Source organism: Lepisma saccharinum, chromosome 2 (genome assembly GCF_977018435.1).
Source record: "Lepisma saccharinum chromosome 2, izLepSacc3.1, whole genome shotgun sequence".
Classification (NCBI taxonomy): domain Eukaryota; kingdom Metazoa; phylum Arthropoda; class Insecta; order Zygentoma; family Lepismatidae; genus Lepisma; species Lepisma saccharinum.
The window spans coordinates 17,721,390-17,744,639 of record NC_139230.1 but is presented as its reverse complement, the minus strand read 5'-3'; the positions used below and the strand labels follow the sequence as shown (position 1 = coordinate 17,744,639).

Here is a 23,250-nt window from a genome sequence, read left to right as displayed (position 1 = left end):
AAGCAAATCATATTGAAGACTTGCATCATCTTTAAGATCAAAGAGCAAGCCACTGCGAAGGTAACGTCACCACCCTTCGTGAATAGCATTTGCAAATTAGAGAAATTTGCTGCAAGTACACTTCATAATGGTAGTACTATTAGACAATGGAAACTGTAGTCGGTTGCCCATATACATCAGGCGGAAATATCCATTTCCGTTGTATAACGTTGAAGAAAATGTTCCGTTGCTGTTGTCAATTCGTGTAATTTCCTAGAAAGTGATCGTTGACACACATCGCTTCCAGTCTAACCAAATAGCGATTCCAAGCCGTCCTTCTGGTCGGGGCAAGACAATCTCCTCAGATCGGAGAGTTCTTAGGCAGGTGAATGGTGACTTGTATCGGTACCCAACTGGATTGGTCTCCTGTCCCGCCCTTTATGCAGGCGTCCCCCACGCCGAACCGGGAAGCTGTAATAGCCGGCCTATCACGGATACTGGTGCTCATCCTCTCTCCCAGGCGAGCATATCCCGGAACTAGGGGAGCTATATCAGCACACACATACGCCAGGGGCCCGAGGAGCGGTCTCGCTTCTTTCTCCAGCCTAAAAAGCATATGTATATTCCAATCAGGAATATTGTCTTCCGTCCATTCTGTGCATGCCAAGTGGCAAGGTTACGTCACATCGCACATGGCATTTTGTTGTAAAGTCCATGTTCAAAGTGTTGCCGGTGGTATTTTCGATTACTGATTGCCTTGCAACCGTATACACTTGTCTTCAAATTAACACTCTCACGTGCACAGAGAAAAGTGTTTTCTTGGAATGTGTGTGTATATATATATATATGTATATATATATATATATATATATATATATATATATAATGTGTGTGTAAGTTTTCGGCAACCAAACATTTGTTTAAATGAGCGACAAACAAATTATTGTTTAGCAGTACCCACTTGTTTAGTTACCAAAAAATTTGGTTATCCTTACCAAATTTAGTAAAGAATACCTAAATTTTTGTGCAGTTACCGAAAAGTTTAACAAAACGTGTTTTGTGAATTCAAACAAATCAGTTTTTCTGTGTACAGTAGCGTGCTCAAGGAGGGGATTGGTGAGGGTCATACCCTCCTCTCTTTGCCCAGTATTCCTAAAAAATGATAATAAATTATAGATGTACTTACATGATAGCGAAAGGTCAATGCACGCACTGTACTGTTATTTCGCTCGTTGATGGCGACGCGGTTTTCTCGCGAGCCAGAGAAACTGTCAAGTTTCAAATTTCAGTCATTGCACATCCAGTCTTCATGAATTACTTCGCAGAAAAGTGTTTTCATTCTCTAAGAATCGGAGGGCAAATTCGAGCTTCTATTTGGACACTGACCCAGCCACAGTTTACCACCGAGAACGAAAATTCAAATCTCCCCGCATTTCTTGTGGGCCATCTGCGTTTTTTAATATTAATCTGGTCCACAATGCAACGGGTCGTGGCGCAGGTGAAACCCATCCAAACACCATCCACTTTTATCATCTTCTTACTGTCGCCTCGGGTGGTCGAGCATATTAAATTTTCGACTCACGATATTGCTAGAAGGTTATATGCAATTCGCTGATCAGATGTGGCCATTGCTATTTCTAAAACTTGTCCCCGTATTGAACGAAGGGTGCTAGGATGGTCATTTTCTACTTCTGCAATTTGCCGCGTGCCATATTTCATTTTACCTGCACAAAAGATAATACCTCGAAGTAAAATATGCTTTGTAAGCACTGAGAAGGGCCACACAAATTTTGACGGGCCAGATGTGGTTCACGGGCCGTAGTTTGGACGTGACTGCTCTAAGTAGATCATCTCTGGTGGGAAATTTCTGACAGTGTCCCTGCATAAAGGGGCTCCGAAGTTCGCCCCGCTCCATGGGAAGCTGCGAAGGGGAGGAGGGGGACAAAACTGGGGAGTAAATGCGGCCGGTACGTGGTGCTTCATCACTTCTAATACAGCAGAGATCGAGAATGTGTTCCAAAACTCTTAACCCGCGATCGGTCGTGCTCACTAGAGTCCCGCCATCGGGCGCGGGTTAGCGCGGCGCTCACCCTTGCTTTTCAGGCATATTTAACCGTATTTTATATTTTTTAAATTTATTATTTGTACTTTTAATGATCTGTTTATTATAATCCTTCTTATTCATTACATTTTTGTTTCAAAATGTTTTATTTGTTTACATCGTTAAAGCCAACAAGTCTCACCGTTAACAAAAAGCGCATGTTCCTCTGAGGTAGTTCCATCTGATCTCCATATCTCTGATATGATATAAAATCACTGCCACACTTTTCGAATTTTCTATTCACGACAAGAACATGTAGGTACGAAAACTCGCTAGAAACAGCAAACCTATTGACTAAATAATGCACAAATGTAAATGAAAAAAATATATAACGTAATTGGTTGCGTTAGAGATCTGCGCTCACTCTGACAACACTATTTCCACACAATGGTCTCTCTAATAATGCCGTTTACGTCATCTCATAAAAATGTGATCAGTTCGCTCGTGAAACTCTAAAAGTCGGCTAGAGAGCACCACAGGCCAATATTTTAAATACTGTTAAAATGGCACTTCATTAAAATTGAAAGTGAGCGCGGCGCTCACCCGCGACCGATCGCGGGTTTTAATGGCATGGTGCAATGCACAGGGACTAACATTTTTATACACGAATTATATTTCCTCTAATGTTCTATTTTCAGTAGTCTCACTGTGTAATTAAACGCATTCGACTAAGTGAAAATTTCAGTTTTCATTGGATAGCCATTTCATAGTGCGAAATCAAGTATGTATAAATTTCAGACTATAATTTGATTTTTCACTTCCACGGTTTTTTAAAAAGTAGTGATAGGCTGTAGAAATACGCCCAAATAATCTTATCGAATGGTAATAGTGAGCACGACGGTGCATTCTTACGGAAAAGGTAATATTTGCGTAATAATGTAATATATATATATATATATATATATATATATATATATATATATATATCATTGATGTCCTATGCAAAGGACTAGGGTCTAGAATATTGCATAGCAGTGTTCAGAAATGTAAGTGGTTAATAGTGCTACGAAATGTAGATTACGAATTGCAAAAAAATGTTTTCATGACTGCCGCGATTTCACAAAAATCTCGAATTGGATCAACGTTTTAAATATTTCTGCGAAGACATAAAGCGGAGAACTCTGTCTAGGTTATGTCAATAGCAATGAGTTAACTCCTATACATAGGGAGGCAAGTAGTCGAAAATAGTAGGGAAGTAGGCATAAAAAATGCGCGAAGCGATAGAAACAACATAATACATAGTAGGGCAGATAGTGCAATTATGGGGGGAAATGCGGTGAAGTTTTGCGTTATACTTGGGAAAGTTGCTTTCCACGTTGAATATCTCATGTGAGAATAAGGATAACAATGAACCTAAGGGAAAGGGTCGTGTTCTTACAAAATAGGCACGCCAGCACACACGCTCTCACTCACTCTCGAAGCAGCCTTTATTAGTCGGAATAACCCAAAGCTGTTCTACATAATTTTCCCTAAGAGTTAAAGATTTGGCAAATTGGCAAGAATGCGACATTTAATAATTAACGTTCAATGATTGCGTGAATGCACGGCTATGATGTTCAATTTTGAAGTAATGGAATTTTTAACATAATAAGCCTTTTAATCAAGGGTACCTGGGTTCGATACCCGGTTGAGGCACATTTCACAGTAGTTCAGATTCCATTATAAACCGTGGGTCCAGTCCCGATTAGCCTATCTGAGCATAAAGTGAACTAATGCAAAAGTTTTTCAAACTTTTGTCAAACATGTTAAAATATACCTTGCACATTTATTGTCAGTATCTCTAAGAAATACTATACTCATGCGAGGAATATGTTTATTTTTTACTCGCGTAAAGGGGTATATCTTAAGTATTAAGCTTTTCTTCACAGCCCCCTTTGGTCCCATGTACACCAACATATGTCATTATCATCGTTTAGTCAGTTACATTGAAATATTGTTTGTTCTAGTTCATGTACCTGACTACAAGTTACATCTAGTGAACGAGAAATTGTTTAATTGAGATTCTCATTTTAGATACCCAAAACGGAAACCCTGTTAATTTTATATTTTTTGTGAAGACAAAGATATCGGGACCGAACTGGTTAGAATCCTGGCTCGATCTGTCTTCTACGAAGAGCTGGAAAAAAATCACAATCCCACATGTTATTGCTTATCCTCTGCATGGCATTGTTCAACAGTTTTCTTGCATATGACAATTTCCAAGAAGTTCTGCGCCGTCAGGGATGTTAATGTACCGGTATCACGTGACAAGTATGAGAATTATTCTAACGAATTTCTGCCATTCCCTCAAGCTGCTTTCATTAATATATCCTCGTTGAATGACTATGCCATCTGATAACTACATACATACTTGGGTATTATTGGATTGGATTTTAAAAATAAATCTTGGATTGATTGTTTCTTTTTTACCCCACTTTTTGCACATGTAGGCTAATCCGGACTGGGCCTAAAGTTTAAAATGGGATCCGAACCACTATGTGCCTCCACCGGGTGAAATAAATCTTGAAAGCAGGCAAAAGTCTCCAGTTCAGAATGGCATATGCCATCATTAGTCCCTTAACCCCACTTACACAATCACTTTGCCGAATAATGGTGATCTACAGTAAGATAGACGCCAGTGTGTGAATAAAAAAAAATACCTTTCGAAGTTCTCGTATCAAGTATGTCAATTGATTTGAAGAATTGTGTTGTATTCGAAAATTTAGTGAACTTTTCTTTTGAAAGTAGTACATTATATAATACTTTTAGATCCTAGTGACAACTAAAATCACAGTTTGAGGCAAGAGAAGAGTTCTAATTTGTTGTATAGTTTGAGCTTCATGTGTGTGTGTTAACTATACAGAACAACAAGATGTAATGCAGCAGTCTTAACAGAACAAATGTTCCATTCACAAAAAAAATATCAACGGAAGCGCTTTCGATGTGCTAGGGTTGGCCTTGGTTCTAGGATAGTTTCGTTAAGTATTTTTCTGAAATAGCTTAATAGAGAATTATTAGACCTCAGATGCTTGCCTGAGGGTAATGGGGACAAATATTAACGTTGTCGTAAATCACTGTTAAAGGCCCCCCTTCCAGACCTAAATTTGGTTAAAGAAGATATAAATTACTGTTGTGAGAATCATGTAATCTAGAACCATTTCATCGTTGAGCTTTTGAGTTTCCACTGTTAACGAGCGTTCTATTAGGTTGTGCATGTGTGTGTGTGTGATGTATGTTCTTGTCTGCCCCATCCACTTTCTGAGCCCGTCCCCAAATTCAGCCCTGAATCCCGACATCACACAGGACATAAGGTATATTCGTGATGATTCAATTTAGGGTCGAGTATGAACAGAAGAGCCGCCGACTTCAGAGAGACTCGCACTGAAACTTCGTGCCTTTTTCACGCTGCCGAAATGTCTGTACTCTCGGTACACTCTGTGACAATATTTTGATGCACATTGGTGGAGAATAGAGGAAGATCTACACGTTGAATTACACAATTGTGTAATAGTTGATATTTATTTTTATTTCTGAACAAATGTAATTAGTTTCAAGATTATAGTGTGTTTCATCACAGATTTGACATAGCAGTAGAAATCTCCTTCCTTTGTCTTAATTTTTAATTCCCATTCTTGATGAATATGAAAAAAAGTGATATAAACATATCTCAGATTTAAAGAGAGGGGGGATAAACTTCGGTTGGGTGTGGGATAAGATTCCACTGGTTCGATTCGAATACTTCTAAAGCCTTTCTTCTTAATATAAGGGATAGTCTGTTCACTCAACGTAAATTGTATGTATGCCACAGCCTTTTTATCCTGAAGTTTTATCTCTAGCAATTCCATTAACATATTGTTTTATTAATATTTTTGATCGGTCAATCAACATTTTAGATAGATTTTATCACAAAATAAGGTTACATTTTAAATTTTTGATTGGAATGTTGTCTGTCGCATTGGCCGTAGATGCTTTGAAGTTCCAATTTACATATTTATATCTTCTGCAAAGCACTTTCGCCTTTATCTAATCAAATTATTTTTGTTGTAGTTGCATCATTGCAGTCAATTTCGCCGTAAACAACGAACAATTGAATTAAGAACTTAACTTTCTTTTAAGTGGAATTTGCAACTTTTCGTTTTTGTAGCGTGTTTGCAGATCTATTTTACATTCACTGGTTGTGCGTGCCTGAAAGCGAATTTTAAACTAAAGGCTTCACTTACATCACATTTCATGCACAAATCTTTATTCTATTCACCATAATTTCTTCCCCTCCAATGAGATTGGTTTTCCTTTCCTACACATCAACGTAAATCCGTTACATTAAACCTTCTCCAAGGTTGAAACAATAGAATATCACACCTCAATGTGGAAAGTAATTTCTAGAAGAAAAGGAAGAGACATAAAATGCACAAATGAGCGTCTTTTTGTCGACGTTCACGGAATGCATAATGTAAGTAAAAGAAGACATTTAATTAAAATTTCTGTTATCTGACTTTTCAAACTTTTTTCTTGCTTCCTTTAATGACTCGTGGTTTCTTCGCGTTGTGTGAAATGCAATAGAAAATCTTCAACTATCTCGTCTACCTTCATTCAAATTTTAAAACATTGACATTCTGGCATTCATCTGAGTGCTGCTTCAGAAGTTGGAAGCCACAGAAAAAGTGCACTGAATGGATAAGTTGCTTCCGTTGTAGCCAATCGGGGATATTTCCTTTGGTCCCTGTGATGGCGAACAGATAATTTTTCGCTAAGAATATAAATTTGCCATCGAATATACTTTTGAGGCTCGATGGCGCTTTGGAAGTTCATTCTTAACCCATTCTTTTACTTTTTTACACCACATTATACAATATCCGCATAACAAGAACTTTAATTCTATTCCACCTACTTTTCAAAATCAACTAACAGTTTCTCTTGTTTTTTTTATTAAGAGAATTATCTAAATGGAAACTGTCTTAGTTTTATTACGCCTCTACACCAGAAATAAATATCCTTTTTAAAAATAAAATCTCTTGCTTTTCCATTGATTTCTATTATTTCAAAAATGGACTCTTTTGAGTGTTTTTAAAAATGTACGTATTGCTGAGATGTTATATTCTTGACCCGTTTGAACAGTGGTAATTCACAAACTGAATTTCTTTTATTCCCATTAAATTTGCATGTGTATTGTGTCGTTTCCTGCCGGTTCAGTGAACGTGTTCTGTACTGAATAACATCATCCCTACATTGAACTGCCTAAACCAATGAAAGATAAGTACGGTTCGTTCATCAACAATAGATTTCCACAAGGGATCTCATGCATTGCAGCATTCGTTTTATGTAAATTTGTTGAAAGTTCCTTTTGATCAAACTGCGTAATCGGAGGTAAAGCATTTTCATTCTGTATTTTGTCCCCCACTTCTTTGCAAACTTTTCACCATCCATTTGAAATTAACAGCATAAAATGTTATATTTGAGTGTTGGTAATAAAGGTGGAAAATTAATGTTTTAAACGAAATTTGATTTTTTTTTCCAACTTTTGTCCCACAAGGCGACCATGATCGTGGCCTGTGTCATCGAACAGCACATTATACTGTGATAAAAGATATGGGGGTTGCTTTCTGTTCACCCACTTTTCAATCTATGTAAAATATGGAATGTATTTATGACTATCGCTATTTGAGTAACTGAATAGTTGAAATATGGAATAAGCTTCTAAACATAAAACATTCTTTTTGTGCAAAGTGTAGATGTAATTTGAATGCTTTAAATTGATCAGATAGGTAAAATTGAAATGGTACGTAATTTTCAATTATTAGTAAGTGTTATTTTTGCATTGATATTTCATTATTGTAATTTACAATTTTTGTGAGAAAGCACACAAGTATCGTGCGCGCACGCACACACACATTACACGCACGCACACACATTTTATTTGTTCTCTTTATGTTCAGATAGGCTAATTGGAACTGGACCTACAGTTTAAAGAGAGATCCAAACTACTGTGCAATGTGCAGATGTGAGAAAGCAGACCCAGGACACTTGGCTGTCCAGCGCATTATCATCTGTTAAAGTTCAAAAACTATGATGCAAGATTTCAAATTTAACAATGAATTTGCCTTTAATCAATACTTACATAACTTATATTTCCAAAGAGATAACCTGCCTCTCATTTACACTTTTGCTTTCAGTGCCAATTTTAACATGATACAAACTTCTCAAGGTATAGGCTGTTCTGGAAAAGGCACTTTTAATAAAAAAAATCAATTTTACAGCAGGCAGTTATTTATGTTTATTCTTTTAATAGCAAACATTACAGACATAATATAAATGTTGGATCATCACTGTTTAGAATCTTCACACATGCCCAATATAAAATTATAATACTTTCTTTGATTCATTGCGACTTAAATGAAAGAAACAGAAATTTGCAGTATCTGACTTTTGTGCCTTTTCCCGAACATCTTAGAATTGATATATCTTTTCCCTCTCCCGTCATAGCTTTTATTCTATAAGAATCACTGGCCAATCTTTGCAGCTTCAACATAAAATTAAAAATATTTTGACTTGTTTGCGGAGCTCGAATTACGAGAAACGTGTTCCCGAGAAATGACCTCGACGTAATAAAACCTATTTTATCGCAGGATAAGTTCTTGGAAAGTCGGCATGGTGATATAGATACGGCACTTACGTCAGACCCTGAACGGGTATTATTCATAGCTGTTCAAGCTTGTACCAAGCGTTCACCCATTCTTCACATGCAATTAAATCCAGTTGCGCATTAGGAGAACAAATATGTAAAATGTTAACTTTTTTTGGTCTATAATCATGTAGTAACCATAAACATAGGGAGCAATGTACAGTAAGAAGAAAATTGTCGGTGTTGGCACTTCTTGAAAAAACAGGATGAAATTCCTATTGAGAAATTTAAACCTTACATCGTGTATTGCATCTCGAGTTTTACCAAAAATTGTATATTTTGGAGTATGTTTTAATGATTCCGTAATCAACGGCAATTTTTCGAAGGTACAGAATATCGTGACTAAATGGGAAACATGTTAATGGGCGAAAAAAATTTTAATGAACAATTCGGAAGTGGTTATGAAATTGTTTACTGGAGTTGCTTTTTCGAAACTTTCTTCCGATTTTTTTTGCAGGTAGTTGAAACCATGCGTGAATTATGGCGGGAGGATGGTAGTGACCACACCTCCCTGGTACTTCTAATACAATTAGTAAAGGTAAGATTAAATGGAAGTTCCCTTGCTTGAAGTCTTAAACTAAGCGATCGTCACCTTCAGTGAAATGTAGCGACTGACAACTAAGGGAGAAAACTGAAAAATCCATGGGGAAAAATATATCAATTTGCACCGAACCATTTTTGCTCACTTTAATGCCGGCACTCTTTGAAAGTGAGCAATTAAAAACAGTCTGAATTCTACAAAGCCGGCGCCAATTCTAAACGTTTATCAAGTTGTGAATTGCGTTGACTCTTGCATTTTAATTGAGTAATTTCCAAGCCAACTTGGGATCAAATGAGGACATCCTACGGGGTGAAGAATAGAAGCTTGCTTTTCATTCTGTGACACCGTGAGAATCTTAATCAACTTCCTCCGGCGAGATAGCGCTGGTGTTGGTCCTTTGATACATTTTTGTGGACAGATAATTGTATAAGTCTGGCTTCATTAAAACTACCAATCTTAAGATGTTCTTTATCTTTATCTTCAAAATCAGTACTGCATTCAAGAGGAACAGGAAGATTTTTTGAAATAATGCTTTTCAACAATCCAGATGATTTAGTTTTATGTAAAGAAAGTGTGTTTAAAATTCAGGAGTATTACTACATACCAACCCTCTTCAACCAAACCGTTTCTCAGGAAGCTGCTCACGCACCAGGGTAGCGTCGGCATTCCTGTACGATGCATGGTTTTCATTTTTAAAACACTCTGAAACAAATCAAAGCATTCACACTGAAATGACGTGGAACTAAAGACCTCGAAGTACTTAGTAAACGGTAGATCAACAGAAAGTTGATGGTCCTTATTCCATTACATACTGAGGGAACGAACAGTGAACATCTGAGAGGAAAACTCTGACTATAACAACTTGGAGGGCAGTTATAATCTGTGAACTTGCAGGAACGACACTAACCTGCGGCCTCCCCTATGACGCTGTCTCCTTGTAATCAAGGAGTCCTTGTTCTATCCCCGGTGGAGGCACAGTGGTTCGATTCCCACGTTAAACTGTAGATCTGATGTCCGGTGCTTATCTAGGCATAAAGTGGGCTTAATACTATGATCGTAATATGTTTGAACAGAGTATAGTTTGGTTTTTGTGTTTTTACAAAGCTGAGAATACATTACAACATGTAGCATAAGTAAGATATATACGCGTATATAGCATTTTTGTTACGATTTGTAAAGTTTGTCTTCTGGCTAAAGCCATTTATGGCAGAGTTATCGGTGACACTGTAAGATAAACTGAGAACTTGCTGCAAACAACCATGTTTGTTGCAGTCCTTCGTGATATAGTTTCCAGAGATGTGCTACATATGAACGTGGCAAGGTCTTGCCTCTGTGTGAGTGCTTTGTTTCTGCGCGTCTAAAAATTAATGTCGGCCCCGTGGCGGAGTGGTTAGCACATCATGCTAGGTTCGAATCTCGGCCTGGGCGTGGATGTTTGTGAGTGTCAATTTATCAATTTCATCATGTCATCACTCATCTCCATCTTCTAAAATTAGCCAAAGGTGGCACAAAAAGCAAACTAAAATAAAGCAAAGCAAAAAAATTAAACGAATGCCATGCACCGTGCTTCCAGGAATCATGTACGAGTAGTTTAATACGAAGGTAGTGAATAGTTCGGGTTTATTTTTCATTGGTTCCAGCACCATTTGTCACAATAGGGTCAAATGCTTGTTTTTTTTTATTGCTATATAAGATTAATATTCATTGCGCCCTTATATATAAACCATTTATGGCAAATGTAATTCTTCGTAATTTCTGTTTGACAAGTGAAATTGTTCCATGAACGCTGTAGGCCATTGTGCTACTGATAAACCTGTATCTTTATTTCGTAAATTCCTATATGTGCTTTTATTTTTATTTTGCATAACTTTTCTGCTACTTTTGGCTAATTGCACAATCAAGATTAGTGTTGCCTACGGGACGAGACGGGACAGGCTTTTAAAAATTCGAGACGAGACGACATTGATCATGTGTCCCGAGACAAACGAATATTTTCGAGACGAGACAGCATTTCACAGCATTTCCACGAGAAGAGACAGGCCAAAGTCTCGTCTCGTGGGCAACACTAATCAGGATGAATGGTGAACTGTTAAATAAAATTGACGATAAAAGAACACCCATGCACGGGACCAGGACTCGAACCATGTAATCTTCGGTAGCAAGATAGCGAGTCTACCATTTGAACCACTCTGCCACTGAATCGGTTGCTTTCTTGAAATAAGCAATAAAAGGAATATAGCATAGATTTCTTTGTTAAATATTAGAGTAGTCTTTTGTACTAAATATAACTTGCGGACTAGAAGGGGGGAAAACTCTGCTTACACGTGCCTGTCAGCTATTTTCAGCCTCTTATATCTCACTGTGCTTTAGTTCCAGGTAAGTGGAAGAAACTGATCGAGAAAATTTCCCACGAGAAATCCCAACCTCCATCAAAGTCCGTCTGTGTGTGATTATTCACCTAGGAACATTCAACGAAGGGAATGGATGAACTAGGTTATTGCTTGAGTTTGAGTCAGGATCAATTTGATCCGTACAAGCAGTTCGTTTCTTCGGTTACCCAAGCAATTCCAGGTTCTTGATGTAGTTTGTTGGTTGGATGCTTCCTTCACATGATTTTGGAAAACGCTAATATGTTTAAAGACATCTTAAAAACTCCTCCGCAATTTTGGAACGTGGATGTTATTTTGGCACGTCATTCGAAGAAAGTCAAATTTTCAATTGTCTGTATACCTTAATATTATGTAACTTGAGTGCCTATATAATGTCAATATACATATATTTTTTTAATATCTAGAAGTTGGCATTGCTCGTAACCTAATTCCAGATATTTCGTATTTGTAATCTGGTCCTCTTCGAGACTTTGCGTGATTCTTATCTAACCTAATAACTCTTCATGGAATTACTGTTTATATTGTTTCTCGATTATTTCTCCAACTTAATGGAAACTAATACAATCAAGATGCGAGTTGGAGAGAGATTAAAATATGCTCATATAATTATAAGATACAATGTGCGAGAGAATTTTTTTAATATATATATATATATATATATATATATATATATATATATATATATATATATATATATATATGTAGGTAGAGAATATCTTAGCAAATTTAACGCTTACAGTAATCGAGCGTTACTAATTGCTAGACTTGAAAATATCAAGAATGATGCAGCAACTGTTAATGTAGCATGGTGAGCTTAAATAACATTAGTGCAGTTATTACAAAAATAAAATTCTAAATAATTCCCATGGTATCGTAAACTGTTATAACGACGGGAAAAGGTTAACAAGACTATGGATATCGACTATAAACGCCTTGGAGTACATTGGAACAACGAGGATAAATCGTGGTAGTCTGAGTAAACTGACAATTGAGGCCTATAGCAGCATGAATATCTAGTAGTTAGCATGTCTGCACAAATCAATGTACTTTTCATTCACAATTTTTAAGCTTCTATTTTAAGAAGTAAAGCTGAGTGCTATCCTGTAAATTCCGCTTTCTTAGCCTCGAAACTCTTAATAGTAATTTCGTCAGCGATACAGAAAGACATACATTTCACTCATCCCGTTGTAGTGTTCACGTACAGTCATGAGAATATTACCGTTTGTGTGGAATCATTTAGGAAACTCAAATTTAATTTAATTTATGTTCCTTTTGATCAGACGAGCCAGGTAATGAGGTGATCATCAAATGACCGTGCACGATGGAAGATTGCCTGTCAGGATATGGTGCAAATTGTAAGAATTTTAGCGTGTTTTCAAGAAGTTCCTACGTTTGTTATAACAACGGCAATTTAATCTTGGCGTGCATGTGTGCTATAGTGGTAGCTGTTACTTGTAGCGTTGACCTGCTTTTGTCCCATCACTATTACTTGGACGGTTGTTCTGATAATGCCAAACGCTTACTAGCCCATCTTATTTTGCTGCTAATATCTGCACCATTGATTTATTAAAAAAATCATCGCATGGAGTGTTGACCTGAAATTGTTTTAAGTATGTTCATAAACGACTAGAAATGGGGCAGAGATGGAATTATCATATTGATCTTTGAAGATTTCAAGAAAACAGTCTTGGTTTTTTCCGGAATTAAGATTAACTTCTATGGCAGGTTATCTAGGTTGCAGCCGTCCATATTTCAAACTTGCATATCTTCAACGTGTGCGAGTGCATTCTGCAAACAATGCGTTGATTGTAACTGCAGATGGTTAAGCATCTCAAGAGTGCATTTTGATGTAACCAAACACAACTTTGCACTATTTTGAAGATTGAAACTTCATGTGCAGCGTGCTTTCTTTCGGAATCGCCAGACTCGTCATACTTGACTCGGCAACAGTCTTGTGTGTGTGCAGTTATCATCCATTTAACACTCTTCAAGTGAAGAAGCTGCCAACGACCGAGAAACTGTGGTTGACCTATTGCTCAAGCCAGAATAAAATGGATGTAATTATAAAATAATGGGGTCGGAACTTCATCTGTGCTTTATGGGATAGCATCAGGCCAAAGACCCAAATTCTCAACTTGTTGCAACTGTCATCAGAACCAATGTTGCGGGGAAATGTTACGCAATCAAGTAGCAAGTTTTAGTGTAATGTGACTTTGATTGGACCAGTTGCTAACAGTAAACGTCGAGTTTTCCCCTCCTGTATAATTGAATTTTAGAAAAACTATACTGGGCGCAAGAAAATAAGTTTTCATCTTTCTTTCGTTTGGTATGTATTCCAATGGGTTAGATTTAAGACATTTCTTGAAATTATAGTGTAACTTGATATAATTAAATTCCCTGCTCTAAGTGGAAGGAAAACCTCCCTCTTTACTCCTTTCTTCCAAATATCTCTTAGAATCATGAGTAATTTTGAGTGATTTGAAATAAACCCTATGTCTGAAAGAAATCTGACTTCGAAATGTAAGATCCAACGGCAGTTACGCAAAGTTATCAGTACTCGCGAACCACTTAGCTTTCGTGATTGAAGGAAGGAAACACTTGACTAATATGTAACTCATTGCATGTGTTTCGTGGCACCATGCTGCACGTTTTACGTCCCTTGTTCAGTTTGATTACCCCGAATAATTAATCTCTGTGCAGTGTCACTGATAGTTAAAACACACATGCATATTTTTGTCAGAGTGTACGATATGATCCATACACTCTTGTCTTGCTTAGGTTTTACAACTGGACGAAAATAGATAAATTTAGGTTTCCTATATAGTATCTACAGTGCTCGGAGTGAGTGGGGATAGTATTCCCCCAGGTAGCATTTTTTTTTCTCAAAGCATACCACCAAGCTGTCTCGGTGTCACTATGTTAAACCACAGGAACATCTCCCTAGTTAGGACCAAGGCTCGACCAAGCACCCCCCAAGCTAGCAGTTTCCACTGAAGAACTGAATACCTGTGCCTGAAACCACGCTTGTTGATGGTATCCTGTAGTGTGGTATGCATAAATATTGCCAGGCAAATTTTCATTGCCGTGCTCAATCATCTTTGGGTAGCGTCGTCGCCTTGTAATCAAGGGGTCCCGGGTTCAATACCCGGTGGAGGTACATAGTGGTTCGGATTCTACTTTAAACTGTAGGTCCAGTCCCGATTAGCCTTACTGTGCATAAAGTGGACTTAAAACACTAAATCAACCAAAATCAATCATCTTTGTTCTACTCAATGCTAGGTTTAAGAATTGAAACAAAATTACCAGTAGAACAGTTTATAAGCTCCGCAGCATCAATAAGATTCCATTCATAGAAATACACGTAGAATGTAACTTTTTTTTTTTGCCCCGCAATATTTCATATGTATTCCACAGTGCTTGCTAACATGCCGTTATGCAGGTGCTCAAAATCATAGAGATAGGTTCTCGTCCAAGTGCGCAGTTCATTGAATGTTGGATGGATTTCAGAACAGTTTGGTTAAGGTTACCGCAGAAAAATACCGTGCTGAGTGAATCCTCTCGTCTCCTATTCTCTGTCAACAAGAGTGCTTTTCATTCCACCACGTCTCAACCACCGCTTCCAAGAATGGGTTGAGTGGGAGTAGTTTTTATGGGAGATCGTAAGAAACCAACTCAGTGCTTCCATATTTATCTTGCGTCCTTCTGTTGTCACTGGATTTAACGGGGCTACAGCATATCCAGCAACCCATCTGATCGTCATGTGGTTATGACGTGTCCTAATTTAGTATTTAGTTTACACGTTGACTTCTTTACCCCTCGGATAGTATAGTGGCACAGTCTTATCAGCGCTCTGGGCTTGATACCCGGCGGGAGCACACTGCACAGTGACTGAGATCCCACTTTAAACTGCAGGTTTAACGTGGTACGCCACTCTGAGCATAAGTGGAAATACAAGAAACTTTTGACCTAATTTCTGCAAGTCAAGCTGGGGTTAAATGATGCCTAGTCAGTCATTGTAGTGATATTCTCTTGGTCAGGACAGGTTTTTTTGCTTCCTGTATCTATGAACAGTCGTCTTAATATACGTTCTTATACAATTATGAATCTTAAATGTCACTGCTAGTTTTATACAGCACTGGCGCAGCTTGTGGAGGTTTTCTGAGCAGTATATGTAATTTATCACTTCAAATTTAAGGTACCTGAACCCAATATGGCCTATAGAGCGACCACAAGGAAGAAACCTTGTCAGCTTTCCCTTCTTCAGTTTCGCTCTGGCCATAAGGAAGCATGGTCTACTCTCCCTCTCGCCTCCTCGCGGGAGTACGGTGCACAGGAGTCGCGGGTCTGCGCAGGTTTATTTGCTTGTGATTCCACTATAGTACCCAATATGGCCTATTTGCTGTTTCTAAGTAGTTATGTGGTCATTTCAACAGATGACGTTAGTATGTAATTTGGATTGTCCGAATTACGTGATTGCACCTGTTGGCTGTACCTATACTACAGTAACTTGAAGACAAAGAAGCGAAATAGCTGGACCTCGTGATTGTGATCTAATATTGCATATGGAAGTTATTAATTACGACATCTTCCAAGTGATAGGTGTTTAGTCCATATTATGATAGCTCATAATTTGTACTTTACAACAACGTACCTAGTTTAGACTTCAATCTAAATTCCTGTTTATAGTGAAGGAAAAAAGAGCACTATGTGAGGTAAACTCAATATGGCCTACATAGGAATATATGGTGAAGTGCATGTGCAAATGTGACATTTGTTACTTAAGTTCACGTAGAGTGTATGAAAGTCAGTAAGGATTATGAAGGACCTTTTATTTGCTCAGACTGGGATGTGTAATCCATGATCTTCTGGTAACAAATTGTGACATGTCACGCCCTTGCTTATTGGTTTGTAAACAATGTTATTTCTTTGTGCAAATCTTGTCATTTTGTAAATAAAATTTAAGTGTATCAATATACTTATATACCTATAGAAACAACATTGTGGCACTTTCTTTACAATTTATATTGCATATTTTGAAGTGAAAGAACAAAATTAAAGACTAGGCCACATTGGGTACATATGTACCTTATATGGCCTAAACGAAACGTTTTAATAAAATCTTCCCTGCACCCATGTTAATATTTGGAATTGGCTCCAATTTTCAGAAATGTTCCCTTTTTTTAATCTTGCGATTAGTTTTACCTTCCTGATTTTGTTGAGTTGGTGTTTTAAGCCCACTTTATGCACAGTAAGGCTAATCGGGACTGGACCTACAGTTTAAAGTGGGATCCGAAACACTATGAGCCTCCACCGGGTATCGAACCCGGGACCCCTTGATAAGGCGACGGTGATACCTCTGCGCCATCGGGGAACCCCACCTTTCTGATTTTGTACACCATGAGTAGACTATATTGGTACCTTATGATGTTTTCATTGAGATTTGAGAGAGCTACCAACTTAAAATGAACAGAGTTGACATCAAACTGAATGAACAAAGTAATTCTTCAAATGTTCTGTTTTATTGACCCTTTTTCACTCGAACGAATTCTGGTGCTTAGAACTAGACCTCGGATTAGGTCCTAAAAAGTGTGCTTTTTGGTTCCTAAAATAGGTTTTGAAAAATCCCAAAATATAGGTTTTTGAAAAATCCCAAAATATAGGTTTTTGAAAAATCCCAAAATATAGGTGTTTGAAAAATCCCAAAATATAGGTTCTGAAAATATTAAATTAGGCTCCATAAATCCTGAAGTAGCTTCCAAAACTTAAATGGTACAAAATTCCTGATAAGTACTGATTAGATACAATCGTTAAAAAAATCACAATAACGGTAAGAAATTTTAGTACGTATATGTAACAATCAAATATTAATATTCTAACCACATTTTAATTTGTATGCATCATTTTCAAAATTATCCACAAATTATTGCGATACTATACTTGTTCTATTAGCAAATGTTACTTGTTGACATGAACAATGAATTAGTATGTAAAATTTGTTGCACAATATCAGGGTGGCTACTCACTTACATTTTGAATTCTTTGAATTCTGGGAATTATGCGAGAATTACTGGCTCTGGAAATCATCCGTGAATTTTGGTAAAACATGAATGAAAAAAAGGTACAAGCAGATGTTTCATTTTCTTTTAATTATCTTTCAACGAAAACGTAGTCAGTGGTGCAAATTTTAATGCTGGGGCGTTACTTGCAAGGCGTGAATGCCACAAAAGGACTGAACTGGCGCGAAAGTGAGCAAGACCACGTAGATCAGAAGTTCGCACTTTGGACTATGCAGGCAGTAGAGGCGATTGGCTGCCAAAGCTGGGAAGGGGAGGGGATGGGGGCGCATGGAAAGTTTATTTTCTCTTAGCATTAAGAGTGCATGGTGCGGGGGCAAAAAGTAGGAGGCAACTGCCCCCTGTAATCGCAGCCACTGTGTGCAGGTAAACTTCGGAAAACTTCATAGACTTGGAGGGGGGGGAGGGAAATAGACAGAAAACTTGTTTCAAACACGCCAGTCATTGAATTGTTTCTTCACCAAACCGAGTAAATATATCTGCGAGATATAAAAATTCTGTAAAACCAAAAAAATATATATAAAAACCTAAAAAAAGGTTTAATTTAGGCACATAAACCTAAAATGGGTTCTAACAAGCAAAATAGGTTATTTTAGGCTCTATAAAACTTCCATCAGTTGTTGCGTTTTTTATTGAAACTCCGACATAATTTATTTCTTATTTACCTGCAATGGAAAAAATAGGTTAAAAACCTAAAACCCGAGGTCCACTTATAACAGACACGAGTAAGAGTTTGGTATATTGGAGAAGCTCTGATGAATCCAGTAATACACGTGCAATCATCGTGCACTTTTGAAAACTTCACTGTCATCTGGAGTCTACGAGCTTGCAGGAAGTTGTTGTTTTTTTTAGTCTAATATATATGAAAGAACAGAGAAACCGCTGTAATTGAGTACCGATTAATAAAGTTCAATTTAATGTTATAGGTTCTGCAAAAATGTGTTTTTATGCCCCATGAGGAAAGTGTGGGAATCACCAATGTCGTCAACTTAATTTAATCACGAGAGTTCTGAAAACTGACATATCGATGGCACGTGGGAAACTGATCGTAATATACTCAAACTTGAATTAGCAGCTTTCTGTACCTCACAATAAGCTATCTCTATTCTTCAGGAATCTTAGAATTCTGCATGGGATCCAGTTAGGTTATTTGATGTGAAACATACTTGCGGCCTCTATATAAAGTTGATTTCATGATTGGAACTATGAACTTATTTTGATCAAGATTCAAGCAATAGAACTGTGAATTTCGCCATTGAATAATTAGTAAATTATGATTGACTTGCCCATTTAACAAGATTGCGTCACACCAGTGCATTGTGGTTCTAAGTCATTTTAAAATTTGACTTATTTGTTTTTCCTTCTTGATCAAAGGAGAGGGGTTAAGTGCGACATTGTATCCTCGAGTATCCCTCTAAGTCAACAAACGCTGTGACATTTCTTCCATATGTTTCAGCACGTGCACTTGTGTCAACAGTGCTAGAAGTTTCTTTTCCTTTTCAACGTTGGAATAGCTCGTGTGAAAAGTACACATGTATGCCGCTGCAGATAATTGAAGGAATTGGATCATGTAAACGAACAGTTTGATACTCGCATTCTACATGGGATAAGCGTGCGTGGACACTTTGTCTGAATTAGGGTCGCGGAATTATGATGCTTTCGTGTGGTAAAGTAATTGCAAAACCATATCGTGCGTGTAATTACCAAAATTACATGTGTAACGAAAGCATCACTTGCTACGCTCATCGCCAGTAGAGAGAGGGTGACGACATTAATTTCTTAGGAGCCATAATTAGTTTTGATGTAAAAGTTGCGTAAATGCCACTGTTATCTTTCGTCCCAAATAAAGAGTACAGGGTCTTGATTAGCGAACATCATATGACGTTAAGAAATGGGAGTTAGTCATTGTAGAAAGAATGATAACCTAATAAGCTCAGAATGCACAGGCTATTTTTATATATTTAATGTAATGTAATTTTACATTATAGTATTTAATGTTCTGCGGATTCTTTTCAATATTTTGCAGAAATTTGATGTAGTGTGAAATATCATTGTTTATGTACTAAAATTTCCAATCACATAAATTCCTAGAGATATATCACGTTTCTGCAATGGGGAATAAAAATATACATATATGATCTTAATATTTTCGTGGCACACACTTTCACGAAACTATGCAGTGTTAATTTTAAAACTCACATTTTTTAAGTGGTGTTTCTACTTTTTAAGTACATTCTTTCATATTGTCCCGAAAACAGTGTGTGTGTAAACAAAATGCTTCATCATCAATTTCATCTGCATTCTTTAAATTCTACTTTTACAATTCACTTGAGAAATTAACATTAATTGTAAATAATGCTTTTCAGACCGATGTGATGTTTACATTATTTTCGAAATAATGCTTTTCAGACCGATGTGATGTTTACATTATTTTCGAATGCTCATAAGTGTCACTAACTATTCGAACAATATACCTATCTATTTAGTGTTAAGGATTCCGGACCTCCCCTATAGCATTGTGGTAACGCTGTCACCTTGTACACAAATAGTGGTTCGGATCCCACTTTAAACTGTAGGTTCAGTCCCGATTAGCCTTCTTGTGCATAGACTGGACTTAAAACTCTTAACTCTTAAACGATTCCCGAGGTACCTGCGATGCAAGTGGTCCCGAGATTGATTTAACATGGGCGCCCCAAAATTTTGGCGTGACCTAGTATCGCGAAGACAATATGTGAGCTTATTGAAAGCCAGAAAACCGCGGCCATGACACTCGATGCACTAACTATAGACCACAGAAAGCTACTTGGCAGGCTTGGCCCTCATACGGCTTTCGGGCTACGAGCTAAGTTTTAGTAGTTTTAACTGAGTAACTCATATTATAATTCTTCAGAACATACGCTATGTAGTTTCTTTGAATTAGGCATTCTTACTTCATAAGAATTTCATTTGCATACGAGGCCACGTCAGGTATATCTTTTCATTGGTAGATTGACAGATGATATGAATTTACTTGTTACTTAGAGGGTTCAAAGCCTACAGATCAGGTGATAAGGTCCAAAGCAACTTCAGATCAAGTGAGCAACGCCCACTAGCTGTTGTTTTTTTCCATTCGAGTTCCAATAAATTGTCTTTTAATGATTTTCATAATCTAAGACTATAGACGTTAAGTTTCTTATTTGAAAACCTTGCTTCTTTAATGGGAACCGCAGTGGCCTAGTCCGTACGGCGTCTTACTGCCACGCGGAAGACTGGTTGGATTCCTGGAGTGGGTGATCTAAGGTGGGGGATTTTTCCTTCCTTGTTCCTACATAAAGATGCTCTGGGGTTCACTTAGCCACTAATAAATGGATACCTGTAGGCAACTTGAGCTGTTAAATCCGGCCGGAGCGTGGTGTGGATCACATCACATCACCACAGTGGCCAAGATCGTGAATGTGTGTGACACCCTACCTCCACATCCCCATGTTTCTTCATGCTACGGTGCAATGAGCACGGTTTAACGTTACCATTACCTTTTTACTTTAAAAATGGTAATATAATAGTATATTGGACATTTAGGAAGAATGTAAATTGCGATGTAAATTAATTAAATTTGTTCAGGGTTCTTGTTCTTCTTGTATCTGTCATAGTCGAGAGAAACTTATCGTTGACATGAAAGTGTAGATACAGCCACTTAAATTCATATAATTTATAGCCTTTAAAGGAAGGAAGCCGTGCATGTTAAAATAACCCTTTTTTATTGCCATTATTTGGATTGTCTGCCAGAATGGAGTATATATGATAGGAATTTGTGTGTGTGTGTGTGTGTGAGAATGACCTAAATTTCTCCAGACCATGCACTGGAAATGCCATCAAGCATTCTTGACAGTATTGTATTATTGATCATGGAATTTTGAAAGTGTGGATATCTTTTTCGTAATTTCTTTCTGGTTTGTTATGTCGTGGCTTCTCTGCAAAACTTGCATAGAAAAGGAATCTTATAATTTTACGTGTGTAATATGCTTTGAGGAAGTTTAATTTTTGTTAAAAAAAATCTCTAAATTTAGCGAGAAATGCCATGTTTCCACTCTTTACTTTGAAATAACGAATACCGCAAACCATTCAAAATGTTGATTAAAGGTAAAATATCGAGGATAGACATTTATAATAAACATACATGCTAAAAATTGTTTCTGTATCGTCGTTTTATCTCCGAATGTCACCCACGAGGAGAAATAAAACTTGTCAATTTCGCAGATACAATGACAATGTGTGGGTTCCTCCCAAGCTATGACTCGTCTTTAACAAATCGATAGTTACTTTCATCCTTCATCGTGATTCAATGTTAACGTATGGGTGTAATTAAAATTTACCTTTTTATGAATTTATCGGCCCTAGAAAGCAAGTTTCAGATTAAAGGTGAAGGCACAATGCAAAGGAACTGGTAGAAGATTGATTCCACGTATATCCGACGATTAGCTTATCAGTTACGAGAGAGAAGTTTGTGTTCCTAGTCTTCATTCAACGAACATTTGTATTGTAGGATAATTTCTTCTTGCGAAAATTTAAAATTTGATCTAGGGAATGTATGAGAGTCTCTGCGAAACCCTAAAGAACTTTCTGTTAAACATTATAAAAGATTTTGTAACGAATCTTAGTTTCTTGAAGCACCTTTGAAATAGTTTTAGAAATTTCAGCTTAGGTATATATGGCATCAAATTAAGTTAAGGGAAATCCGCTGTAGATGTTAAATTATACCTAGAAACTTCAAATTTTGTTACTTGTGACTTGGCGATACGAGTAAGATTGCGATGAGACCACATAGAGGTTAAAGCTATCGGTGTTGGTAGTGTGAGAACAGATTAGATGGGTGAACACGGTCTGAACATTCACGGTCTCATGTTTTGTAAGATCAAATCGAAAGGAACTTTTACGGCATGCGTTAACCTTAAGCCTCTAAAATTTTCAAATTCAAGATTTTTCGTATAAGATTATAACTATAATTTCTTTCTACTTTTTCAGGCAAACGAGGAGGGACAGCCGTTTCGCAGCTATGGCGAAGTCGTTCAAGAACTGTCTGATTCAGTTCATACGATCGAATCTCCTGACATTGCTGACAGTATTAGGTGTACTCGGTGGCGTAGCACTTGGAATTATACTCCGCGCTGTGGGACATGGAGCGTGGCCACCGCGAGAGATTATGTACGTCCAGTTCGTTGGAGAAATCTTCCTTCGGATCCTCAAATCTCTCATTCTGCCACTGATTGTCAGCTCTTTGATATCTGCCATCGGCTCCCTCGACTTGGGCATGTCAGGGAAGATAGGAGGGCGTGCTGTTGTGTACTATCTGCTGACCACTGTGTGTGCGGTTGTTTTGGGCATCATCCTCGTAACAAGCATCCATCCCGGAACACCAAACCAAGAAAGTGTAACCAAGGGAAGTGCTCCAAGGAACGTAATGACAGAGGATACGTTAATGGATTTGCTGAGGTAAGTTTCATAGAATTACTGCTTTCTGAGCTCCCTGT

At 37.5% G+C, this 23,250-nt stretch overlaps 1 protein-coding gene across 5 annotated transcripts in view; it reads left to right on the top strand.

Annotated features, from left to right (window-relative positions):
- The window catches only part of LOC145983936 (excitatory amino acid transporter 3-like), a 209,216-nt gene that overhangs the window by 120,041 nt on the left and 65,925 nt on the right, over nt 1–23,250 (top strand). For all 5 annotated transcript variants that reach the window (XM_083117107.1, XM_083117108.1, XM_083117110.1 and 2 more), the window contains one exon: nt 22,745–23,212. In XM_083117107.1, the coding sequence (XP_082973233.1) occupies nt 22,745–23,212 (468 nt within the window). The remainder of the gene's footprint in view (nt 1–22,744; nt 23,213–23,250) is intronic.